Here is a 13490-nt window from a genome sequence, read left to right on the forward strand (position 1 = left end):
TTAGGGTTAGATATATTTTTTTTTATTCAGATAATGGTTGAAGAAGTGCGTCTTTAGTCGACGGCGAAAGATTGGACGTGATTCGGCTGTCCTAACTGGGGTGGGTAGTTCATTCCACCATTGTGGGGCAAGGACTGAGAATAGGCGACTTCTCTTTGATGACCCTCCCGGAGCTCGGATAGGAGTAGGTCTGAGGCGGCCAGAAGATGCAGAGCGTCGGGGTCTAAGCTGGTTAGAATAACAACATGCAACTTGACATTTCTGATTGTCATTTATTGTTGAGCCCCCATGTCAGAAAAATACAAAAACTGTAAAAAATAAAACATTAACTATAGCCTACACTTAAATAAAATAATGTATTTGAGATTCTCTTAAAATGTATTTATTTTTTTATTCTTAAACTAATTTAATCTATTGAATAACAGGTTGTTATTCCTCTGACTTCTGTCTCTCACTCACACTCTCTCTCACACACACACACACACACAGAGAGAGAGAGAGAGAGAGAGAGAGCTCCCTCCCCGGGCCCCTGTCCTTTATGTATTGGCTTGTGTTGCTACACGGACACATTTGTATGTTGCACCACTGTACTTCCTGGCTAACTGGCGTACAGACTTGTAAACAAGCACTCACGTCTCTCATTATATGTGAACTAAAGAGTACAAGGTTTACACAACAGCCCCCACCTGCTGTTTTATTGTATTTGTACCTGTACTATCCGCTGTCAGCTGTTTATCTCTCTTTGTGAGCTTGATTAAATAGCGTTAGCTCACGTTAGCTCACGTTAGCTCCGCGGCTAATTTTAGCTCACCCTGATCTAAATCAATGACTAGGTTCTAAAGCATTCAAGTAGTTTTCACTGCACATAGAAGTAGCCAAACAGCGGGAGCATTTCGGGAGCATATTACCAAAACCCAGGCAATTTCGAGCCCTTAAGGAATCAAATAGAGTCTGCCATGGCTACATGCTAACGTAACGTTATTGCGCAACTGTAGGCAGCGATAAGGGAATCGAAAGTCACAGGAGCCACACGGTTCCAGGCATCGGCCAATTAGGAACCGGTTCCCAATGGGAACCGGTTTTCGATTCCCATCCCTATTCTCCGGTATGCACTGCAGCATGGATGAAAGCTAGCCAGCCTCAGAGTCCTAGAGGCGGGCTCGACGGGGCTCCTCACAGGGTAAATCCCACACGGTAGTGGGGGTAGACGCTTCTCTGCTCCAGCAGCCACAGGACCAAAGCAATATAATCCAGCCGAAAAGGGCTCTGTAGTCGTCGGTGTAGGTTATCCAGTGTACATATCCACACGGTTCTCGTCTAGGGCTCCTCGGATGGCGGCACAAGGTTAGGCCGCCCAGCCTGGATAAGCACACTAGCTCGGTACGATGAAACGTTGGTAATGCTGGTCACTGTAGAACGGTAGCCGCACGATACACTATACATAATAGACTATTACTTAATAATAGAATAGGTCGAACTCGACGATACAGCGTTAAACTCTGACACTTCAGCTATCAATTCGCACGCGGTCTCAAGGCTCTATTTCGGGGCAAAACGGGCCCACTTCACAGCACGTTGTATCGTGGTGAAGGCTTCAACTTGTTACTAAGATTACTGCTGTATCCACCTGCGCCGTATTTATACGTAAGGTGAATAATCTAGTACCAGCCTTATTTCTGTCTCGTATTACTGCGTAAACCTGGGCATGTTGAGACATGTCTTAGCGGTGACTTTGAACTAGACATTGGGGGTATGGCCGTGGCGCCTAGGGGGTCGCTGTCCAATAGGAGAACGAATATTATGGTCTGGCCTGTACTAGGTAAAGGGATATTCTGTGTATATGTACAAAGAATATACAAGGGATATCAGACGATATACAAATACTATACAATATATCTCAAGTAATAAATATATATATTCGGTTTAATCTGACCCTTTGTAACAATTAGAACAGATAAAAGAACTATAGAAACTTTAATAACAGTTAGTTATTAAAAACTGAAATAGTTGTTATACACAAGAACTATACAAACTTTAATAACAATTATTAAAAACAGAAATATTGTTGTGATACACTGTGATTATAAGAATTGAAAATAAAACTCATTGTTTTTCTTTCCCATGTGTGTGTGTGTGAGTGAGACGGAGACAAGAAGGGACCAAAAAACAATTTTAACGAAGTGGGATGATTACTGATCAGGTCGTATGAAATAATAATAAGATAATTAATTGAAACTGAATTAATTAAACAATTGAAACCATACAGGACCAGATCACCCTCCAAAGATATCCTCTGTCTCACTGGACACATTCAAACATTTTAAGCAGTAAGACTGCCAGTTTATTTTATTCTATTTTATTTTATTTCTTTTTCTTTACCTTTTGTCTTTTGAAATAGCAGAAGTTGGTTGTTGGTTGTTGTTCATTGACTCAATAATATATAGTAGGATACAGTTTAACATCACGTCCTGTGTTTTAATCTAGTAACACATTAGAATGGCCTTATTGTAACTACCGGTAATAAGGAACAGATACATAATTATGGTATTATTACAAAGCTGCCATTCTCCTCTTTACAAGAGTGTATAAAACCCAAATTGTGTCTGAGGGTCATTGTGACTTTTTATAGGGCATGCCACAAATGTAATAGTAAAACACATAACCTCTAATCTGTAATACATATAATAAGTAACCTCTTAATTTGCCTCTTGGGATAATGTTTTCTCAGATCATGATCATTCTCTCATCATATCATTCTCTAGGTTAATGACTGGATATTATAGATAGTTCTGTTATGGTCTTACCCTCAGCCACTCTGTCCAGTATACATATCGTTCTCTAGGTCAGCGGTTCTCAAACTACGGGTTGCGACCCAAAGTGGGGTCGTGGGTAGGTGACAGTGGTGTTGTGCATTGGCAAGTAACTTTAAAAATATATATATATATATATTAGTGCTGTCAGGCGATACAACAAATTAGTCTAATTAATTACAGGATTTGTAATTAATTAATCTAATTAATCGCATTTTAATCGCATAACCATTTTATGCCTGATATTCTATAATCATATTTCAAATTGCATGTGTCCGGATGGCAGAATTCAGTACTGACTGTTATTCACAGTCAAAGATAAAACAAATTTAATTGATATTCTCATTTGTTCCCTTACAATTTACTCAAGCCTAGTAAAAGACAGTATTTCTGACACTGGGAATACGTTCCCTGAGATCCATAGATGTCCCTAGAATCAGATACCAAGAACATGCAACTGGACCATTTTTTAAAAAAGTCTGTAAATGTGTATTCTACGTTCTTATGGAATGAATGAGATAAAAAAAAAAAAAAAAAAAAAAAAAATTATTTTATTAATTTTCGTAACGTGATAATTTGCTGTGTAATTAATTAATCTAATTAACGCGATAAACTGACAGCCCTAATATATATATATATATTTTTTTAATGTTCTGGCAATATATTTTGGCTAAATATGCCTCATTTTATAAATGTGTATTGATAACATAGTGCTGTAATTAAGTATTACAATAAATATGCATGATCAAGTTCAACGTGTGCTTTTATTTTGATATTCCTTAATTCCATGTTGAAATTACGCGATACAGTAAGTGTGGAGTCGCCAAAACAATTCCTAAATAAAATGGGGTTGTGGTATAAAAAAGTTTGAGAACCCCTGCTCTAGGTTAATGACTGGATATTATATGATTAGATAGTTCTGTTACTGTCTTACCCTCAGCCACTCTGTCCAGAACTCCGGTGATCTTTTCGTCATCAAGAAGACGTTTCTTCAGGAACTTGACAAAGACACCGTTAGTGAATCCACTTGAACTCAGCTCGAAGGCCTCAGCGTCCTGGCATCTTAATGGTAACAGGGAGAAGACAATAGATTAACAGTGTGCAATGCATTACTGTAATTATATTTCTCAAATGGTAATAAAAAATAACTGGAGCTTATGCAGCATAAAAAATTTACTTACGTAGCATATCCAAAGACGATGTTAGCCGTGACCCTCAATACAACGTTTGGAGTCGTTTCATCGTGAATATTCCTGAAAATGGAATAAAAGAATGTAATTTCACGTAAAGCATGTGTGATGATTAAGGCTGAGACAATATGCCATTTGGAAGAATCAATAAATCGGGACAAAATTATCGATATTTTTATTAGTATTTTTTCTTCTTTTAAATCTCTTATTATTTAAACAACAAATCTATGTTTATTTTGCAGCAATTCTTTGTCGTTGCCGCCATCTTTAGTGTTACAGATTTCCCCATTCAAAACTACAGTGATCCTTCTCATTTTATAGTCGGTGGTCTCTGGATGTGATGGAGGAGTGCACTGCATATAGAATGCACAGTGCAGAGTTGTGCAATTCAACTGAATATACATTACATGAAATGGGGATGATTTAACTAAAACATGCCCCAAGACCTAGTATTTTAGTATAGTATATATATATATTAAGGCTGTCAAAGTTAACGCGGTATTAACGCGTTATCGCCCGATTCTATTAACGCCACTATTTTTTTTAACTCACGATTAACTTTTAAGACATTTAAAAAAATATATATATATATTATTATTTCTTTTTTACATTTTTTACTAGACTTCACTCAGGTGTATTATTGATGCTCTCATTGATACTATGTTTGTTTCTGAAGTGTGTGTGTGTGTGTGTGTGTGTGTGCACAGAGCTGCCGCTGGCTGAACGCCAATGTTGTTTTTGTAAAAAAACTTAAACAACCGCACCCGTCGTAACTGCCGTCGTTAATGTAGTGATGTGCAAGATGATTTTGTGGAGAACAGTTTGGACAATGTGCCTGATTTCGGCAATCAGAGTTGCTTACAAACAAGCACTCCAAAGTGGGAGAGTGTTTGAGCAACCGTGGCTAGCCCACGACCCGACGCCGGGTTCCCCGCTGGGTGTGGAGCTGTCATCCACGGATTTCTCTGAGCTGGTGAACCCCCTGACTGAGCCGCATTGGCTGGCCTTTCAGGTAAAAGAAAGAGCCTTCAGGAGCAGTTTGGTGAGCGGACAGCATGTGAAAAAACACTACGCTGCATCAGCAGACCCTGGGAGTTGGATCAGTCTCATAAAACTCCTGATCGGAATTTTTTTCAACAACGGAGTCTTTACAACTGAGAGCCGCCGTGGAAAGCCCTTCGGTCTCCCCCTTCTAAAGTACGTAGCACGGGTACTGAACAAGCTACCAACGAAGCAGCCGCTCCCGATGGCAGTAACGCCGGCTCTAGCCTCTGGTTGGATCGAGGCGCAGTTGCGTTTTCCGAGACAAGCTGTCATATCTGTGGCAGCACAGACAATCTGACGCAATTAAAATCATTCTGAATAACAGTGAATTCCCCGACCCCCCTCCTTGCCCTGATAATTGTGAGCTGGTGCAGTCACATTATCAGAATAAGTGTTGCGGTCAAACGCTCATTACTGACCCACTTCCATCACCACCATGGTGCTCGGATATACAGCCCTCGGAGCCGTCCTATCTCCCCGCTGTTACGCGTTTTACGCAAGACGAGGTAGAGACTGTTTTACGCACGCTCCCCAATAACAGTGCATCTGGCATGGACGGTGTCTCATATGAACAGCTCAGAGCTACGCAGCCCGACATTTTAACGTCCATATTTAACATCTGCTTGGTGAACAGGAGTGTCCCTGATTCACGGAAGGGCGCTCTCATCTATAGGATCCCCAAAAAAGGCAATATCCCCGACGATCCGTCAACCTGGAGAGACATTTCCCTTTTACCCACCATCTATAAAGTGTTCATGAAATGCGTTCTTGCCCGAATCCTCCCGTGGCTCGTGGATGAAAACATATTATCTCCCAAGCAAAAGGCCTACATCAATCGGCAAGGCATGAATGAACATGTGTTTTGTCTCAAAACTGGTATCGACGACTTTAAGCACGGGTCTAGTGAATACTTCGCTGTTTTTCTGGACTTCCGTGATGCGTTTGGAACTTTAGCACACAATGTTATGATTACAGCTCTTGAGGAAATACATCTGCCCCAGGTTTATATTGACATTGTCAAAAACGTGTATTGTGGTTCCTTTATACAGGTTATCTGTGGTAAACAGCTCACAGACCCCATCCCTCTCCAAGTTGGTGTTAAGACTGGTTGTCCGTGGAGTGCTGTTAACTTTATTATAGCAATAAACCAGTGGTTGAAGTGGCTCTGTATGTGTGCCCCCGCTAATGTAATTTCCCCTAACCCCGCACAGGGGTATGCAGACGATGTACAGGTTGCCTCATATCATGCGGCTGAAATAAACACCATGCTCTCCAGAACCGACTCCTTTTTGGAGTGGTCTGGATTAGAGGTTAAGGATTCAAAATGTGCAGTGTTTTATGAAAGGCGGAGTGGGGGAAACCGTTGGTATCACTCAAGCACAGACACAATACCTGCATTCACAATTGGCAATAAACCCATTACAGTCTATTCACGTCATCAGACATACACATACCTGGGTCACAAGTTTAATGTGGCAGGTGAGTGGAAAGAACAGGTAGATGAAATCATCTCTGAATACACCAGCAGACTTGATTTAATTCATGCATCACCACTTCCACTCATCATGAAACTTGAGGCAATCAGAGTAATGGCATTGGCCAAAGTACAACACCTGTTCTCCAATGTACATATTCCACGAAAATCACTACATGATTTGACTAATAAAACCGTACACCTAGTGAGACAATGGACTGGCCTCAACACACATACAACACGCAACATCATATTTCACAGTAAACGTGAGGGTGGTCTGGGTGTTCCCAATTTTGAATGGGCATATATTGCTACACGGCTCTCCCATCTGTTGAATATGCTGAACAGTGATGACCAGTATGTGAGAACGCTCGCCCGTTCTTCTCTTTTCTTGGACCTAAAAAGACGTAAGGTCCCCCTGGCGCGTGGTTCGGACCCTAACTTCCTAGGCTTTAAGAGAAAGCTGAATGGAAAGCTGGACAGTCGCTCTCCTGGCTTCGGTGTGTGGTCAGACTGGCCGGACCTTAATGACATGTGTTGCTGGGCTGATGTTACCCTGGAGTGGGTGGGGTCTAACTCTGAGGCAGTGGCTGACCCCAGTATCTCAGTCAGAGCATCTATGTCTGTGTGTGGAATGGATCACCAACTTCCACTGACTAATGCCCGAGGTCGCCTACTGTGGGCACAACAACAAAGACAGCGGGAACAATGGACTGAGTTGAGACTGCAGGGGAAGATTGCGTGTCTCCCTGCTGCGGACCATTCTGTCTCTCACTCTGTGTTCAAAAATGTTGCCATAGATGAGTGCATTGTTATCTTTACTCTGAAAGCGAGATTACAGGTCTTACCATCTAAACTGAATCTCTCCATCTGGTTTCCAGGCAGTCATACTCCTCACTGTATTCATCATGACAATAACCAAATAGCTGAAACCATGTCCCACATCTTAAATGGTTGCCATGTATACAGGGGCCTCTACATAAATAGGCATGACAGAACAGTAGATTTGATAGCGAAAGATATCTCTCTTATTTTTAGGTCCTCCATCACCCTGTATAAGCATTCTACTGTGAAGCCAAGCATGTTCAACCTGTGCAATAATGATTCCATGTTCTCTAGTATTACAGCTAACACCCCCGATGTTTTTGTGGTAAATGAACACCTTAGGGAGGTGTCCATTCTTGAGGTTGGCTGCACTTTTGATTACAGCTTAGAAGAAGCCTTCCTAACAAAAATGCTGAAATACCAACAGCTACAGCAGACCATCTCACAGCTAGGCTACAGATGTAAACTCCTAGTTTTTATCTTTGGCAGCCTAGGGCATGTGCACAAGTTGGTTGTGAGGGGCCTACAAATAGCCGGTCTCCCCAAAAGGAAGGCCAAGCAGTTAGCCAGGTACTGCTCAGTATCAGCTATTATAGGAAGCCGCTCAATTTGGAGGAGGCTCTGTTACCTTTACCCTTGATTCTGCCGCCCATGCACCTTGTACCTGACTGTTCTTCATGATTTTCTGATTGCACTCGCATTGTTTATGTCCTTTGTATGAGGCTTCCTTGTACTTCTGTTTATGTGGACATAAATAAACATTTTAAGTGTGTGTGTGTGTGTGTGTGTGTGTGTGTGTGTGTGTGTGTGTGTGTGTGTGTGTGTGTGTGTGTGTGTGCGTGTGTGTGTGTGTGTGTGATATATAGAGAGAGAGGGGGGGTGAGAGAGATGAGGAAGGGGCAAGAGAGAAAAAGAGCTGGGAGAGTGTGTGTGAGAGAGAGAGGGGCGGGGTGTGATTACTCAGCCCTTGTGTGGGTGAATGTAACAAGTTCCTAACGTTTTCTTTCCCCTATTATTTCATGCACACTTTATTCATTGTTTAAAATTATTATGATCTTTTAAGTTATTTTGTGCATCACTGTTTTTAATTTGATGCAAATTTGCAATGCATGAGGGTCATCCTTTTGTGTTAAATGGCTGCATAAAGCAAGCATTTGTTGACTCGCATGTTGATAATAGTATTAAAACTTGGAACTTGAAAAAGATCTGTTTAAGGTCGAAAGAAATACATTTTTAAAATGCGATTAATTTGCGATGAATCGCGAGTTAACTATGGACAATCATGCGATTAATCGAGTTAAATATTTTAATCGATTGACAGCACTAATATATATATATATATTTTTTTTACACATGCAAAAATATCAATAAGTGATGCCACTTATCGATTTCACGCAGTTATCGATAAATCGATAAGTGGTCTCAGCCATAGTGATGATAACAGGTTCTGACTGCTGGCGTCTACTCACCTCTTCCTGCACATGTCCAACAGGAGGACATTGAAACCAGTCTACTCACCTCTTCCTGCACATGTCCAACAGGAGGACATTGAAACCCGTCTACTCACCTCTTCCTGCACATGTCCAACAGGAGGACATTGAAACCCGTCTACTCACCTCTTCCTGCACATGTCCAACAGGAAGACGTTGAGACCCGTCTACTCACCTCTTCCTGCACATGTCCAACAGGAAGACGTTGAGACCCGTCTACTCACCTCTTCCTGCATATGTCCAACAGGAAGACGTTGAGACCCGTCTACTCACCTCTTCCTGCACATGTCCAACAGGAAGACGTTGAGACCCGTCTCTTTCTCCTGCATCAGCTTGAGGATGCTCTGTACACACAAGCAGTTGGCTGAGTGGTAGGGGTTTGGAGCGTCCACTGGGACCATGAAGCTGTTGCCGTAGTTCTCGTACCCGTGGCCGGCGTAGTACAGCAAACCTGGGAAATGGAGGTTTAAATTGTTAAATGTTTGTATTATAAATTCAGATCTAGCTTAGCTAGTGGCTGCTGTGAATAGTAGGGATGCACCGATACGACTTTTTCAGTCCCGATACCGATACCTGGCTTTGGGTATCGGCCGATACCGAGTACCGATCCCATTATCTGAATAAAAATAAGAATACATTTTTTAATCTAACCCCAACTAACCTTACTGCCGTGTGGCAATAAAAGGAACTTGAACTTGAACCGTCATGCACTTAGTCCTAATATACTAACCTACACTGTAGCACTCAACACTTTGATGAACATTGTTACTCAGCTGATATAGAGTTGTGCCCTTCCTGATGACTTGTCGTACAGAACTTGTAAGTCGCTTTGGATAAAAGAGTCAGCTAAATGACTAAATGTAAATACAAATTTTTTTACCGATACCCGATCCAGCTATTTTAGTGATATCGGGGCCGATATCAATATCGGTGCATCCCTAGTGAATAGAGAAGCTGACAACCAGGGAAAGTCCATGTGACAATCACTATGAATTGAAAATGGGGGACCCTGATGTAAACAAGACAAACGTCTTTCTCTGGTCTGCATCCCCTTAACACAGTGTTTCTCAAAGTGGGGGGCGCAGAGGCATGACAGGGGGGCCTTGAGATTTATATATATAAAATTTTTTTTTTTTTTTTTTTTTTTACAGAAAATGATCACTAAAGTGCTATCTGTTGCAGGTGCACAGTTCTCCATGAAAATACCATTTCTCAAAATCTGAAAATCATTATTTAATAAAACACAGAAAAGGATCACCAAGTTACTCTGGATAAAAAAAACCTTTACAGACAACATTGAGACAAAGCTGACACATCTCCATCCAAACTCTTGGAAGAACTCTTTGAAATCTCATCTGATACCACCTAGAGAGCTAGTTTCAGAGTGTGGTGCTGAGTACCAAGTATCTCATCTCATGGCCCACCAAGTATCTCATGATGCAGCAGTTAAGGTGTTGATACCATTCAGCACCACATACAGTATCTGTGTGAAGCTGGCTTTTCATCAATGACAGCTCTGAAAACAAAATATAGGGCCAATTTGAAAGGTCACGATATAAATTTCAATACATTTAAACATGGCCCATTTGATTACTATTTTGTTGGGGCGAGGGCCCAAAATATTTTGGTCCGCCAAAGGGGGGCCTGACAGAAAAAGTTTGAGAAGCACTGCCTTAACAAGTGTGTGTATTGAGCCGTACTGTATTGTACCCATTCTGTAATCTGTTAAATAAAGTTTTTCATTCATTCATTCATTCACTGCTTGGAAAGGCAGCTAACAGAAAAGAAAAGACCCTACCGGGGCTGGCGTGGGTGGTTAGCACCCCACACTACATGGGTGGTTAGCACCCCATTACAGCGGTGGGTTAGCACCCCATTACAGCGGTGGGTTAGCACCCCATTACAGCGGTGGGTTAGCACCCCGTTACAGCGGTGGGTTAGCACCCCATTACAGCGGTGGGTTAGCACCCCATTACAGTGCTGGGTTAGCACCCCATTACAGCGGTGGGTTAGCACCCCATTACAGCGCTGGGTTAGCACCCCATTACAGTGCTGGGTTAGCACCCCATTACAGCGGTGGGTTAGCACCCCATTACAGCGCTGGGTTAGCACCCCATTACAGCGCTGGGTTAGCACCAGGCATGCGTTCGTCATGGGACGGGGTTGCACTCCGTGCAGGCCCAGGGTAAGATAAGTACCGTACTCGCTATAAGTAGCCTACCCACCTGGGCTACTTTGCATATTAATAGCGCCGGTCGTCAGGTGTGTTAAATACGTTCTCAGATACATTCACACCTAACTTGTTGTGAATGATAAGTGTTACATTCCATTCGTAGAGGCAATTAGGCACTGTCTGTAGTCTGTGCTCAAGCGAGGGGAAGCACCCCATTACAGCGATGGCACAGACTGTAAACAGTTTCGCTGCGCCCAAGAAAGCTACAGCTATTGTCATCATACAGCACAAGTACAATACAACGAAAATGTATTTGGCATCCAACCAGAGTGCAAATGTAACAGTAAAGTGCAACAGTAACATACAATGTACAGGTGATTAATGGCTTCATTTCGGATAAATCATGGTGATTGTGGTCACTTCGATTCTACAGACATCCTCGGAATTAAAGGGGACATGCATTGCTATTCCTAGCACTATTTGGGCAACTTTACACAATTCCTGTGAGTCTATTGAACACATCTGTAAACTTTTATAAAAAAAATAAATGCATTGTTTTATATTTCTAATAAAGTACTCAAAAGCCACATTTTTCTCACTTTGGATTTCAGGCTGTCTTGGCCTGGCTCCGCCCATAAGCACTTTGAGTGACAGTCATCCACACAGCCTGCGACTGGCACAGAGAGAGATAGAGAGAGACTGAGGGGGATACTAATTAATTCCGCCGCAGGGGGCATAATCCCACGGGACAATGCATTGGTAACTTGTTTCAAATGACAATATATACCCCTGTGATTATTATTGTACGGATCGGAATACGGGCGTGCTCGTGGGAGCATGCGCAAAGTTATTACAGTGATATGCTGGTGCCCGACTGCGAGGGAGAGAGATAGAGAGGGAGAGAGGGACACACGGAGGCACGGAGCACTGTGTAAATGCTGCATGTGTGTGAGAGAAGACGGGTCCCTCTCTCTCTCTCTCCCTCTCTCTCGCTCGTCCGCTCCCTGCTCGCAGTCAAAACCCGTTTGAGGAAGTGTCAGGTTACACTATGCGCTCTCTGCCTCGCTCTGTTTGAGGAAGTGAAGACATATTTCCACTCGCTCTGCTGTCGCTGTCAACCATAGAGGGGGCGTTAGTTATGCAAATCAGTACCCTATTCACGTCAGAAATACCGTCAAATCAGAACAGCTTAGTTGAGTGAGGGAAGATCTCGTGAACTCGAGACTAGACTGATGAGTCAATATGGTAATTAGAGACACAGACCCATTGATACTAACCCCTGTTACTATAAAACCATGCTAAACACAGAAAAAATCCATTTATAATGCATGTCCCCTTTAAATAATTATAAGTAACAATGATAATACGACAATATTTGTATCATTAACAATTACGTTTTACATTTACAGTCATGACTCAACGAACCATGTCTGAATATATATATATATATATTTTTTTTTAAAGATGCACTCAGCGCACACAGTTATACAGTATGACTTACTACTATAGGGCAACGCATATCCATATATTTCCTAATAAAACAAGTAATTAGAATAATATAAGCCTACTGTAACGATTCATTATGCACACGTATACAGTGTGTGTGTCTGTGTGCGCTGAGTGCATCTGCCTTATGCATCATCACAAAGCCGCTTCTCCACTGGCTCTTAGATGTGCGCAAGCAATGTAAGAAATAAAACCACGCGATTGGGTTCAGTTCTTATTTATTTATTTATTTTCGGACCTGGTTTGTTTGAGTCATGACTATATATGTAAAACTTAATTGTTAATTATGCAAATATTGTCATATTTATTATCATTATAATTATTTAATTCCGCGGATGTCTGTAGAATCGAAGTGACACAATCCACAAGGAATTCTCTAAAATAAAGCTGTTAAAAACACGGGCGCACACCAGTCTGTCCGACGTATGACTGCCTTTTCGAGTTCGTAAATCCTACATACATTTTCTTTATTTAATTATTTTGTCCAATTATTACCTCAACTGAATGGTCTAGGTCTAGGGGTTCAATACAGACATCAAATATTGTATTGGATCACAGACACAGTAAGGTGTCAAGTTCAAGTTTCTTTAATAGTTGTCATACAGAAGTACAGAATACTTTTATACAAAATGCTTCTTACTGTTACGCTCCAGAGACTGTGCTAGACAAGATAGTATGAAATAAAATAGTATAGCATGTAAAATAGAAGTACAAAAAGGTCACAGTGTTCGGTATAGACATATGTACAATGTTCGATGCAGAATAGAAGTAACTGAGTTACCATACAATATACAATATTCTATGCAATGTACTAATATACAATACTATATAGTGCAGAGCAGAAATGGGATGAGGTACAATTTAGGTACAATTTACAGTAAGGTGTACGAGTTGTAGTGCAAATCCTTTACCAATAAATATAAAGTGTAAAGTGGGTTTAGGTGATCTAAAGTGTGTAGAGTGGGTGCTGCAGTGTGT

The 13490-nt window shown here is 41.6% G+C and overlaps 1 protein-coding gene across 2 annotated transcripts in view; it reads right to left on the reverse strand.

The window, feature by feature from the left end:
- Positions 1-13490, reverse strand: part of malt1 (MALT paracaspase 1) — a 108435-nt gene that overhangs the window by 26413 nt on the left and 68532 nt on the right. For both annotated transcript variants that reach the window (XM_084307341.1, XM_084307342.1), the window contains exons 11-13: positions 9107-9284; positions 3992-4063; positions 3745-3872 (exon numbers count right to left, since the gene is read on the reverse strand). In XM_084307341.1, the coding sequence (XP_084163467.1) occupies positions 3745-3872; positions 3992-4063; positions 9107-9284 (378 nt within the window). The remainder of the gene's footprint in view (positions 1-3744; positions 3873-3991; positions 4064-9106; positions 9285-13490) is intronic.

This window comes from Notolepis coatsorum, assembly GCF_963971535.1.
Source record: "Notolepis coatsorum genome assembly, chromosome: 2".
NCBI lineage: Eukaryota > Metazoa > Chordata > Actinopteri > Aulopiformes > Paralepididae > Notolepis > Notolepis coatsorum.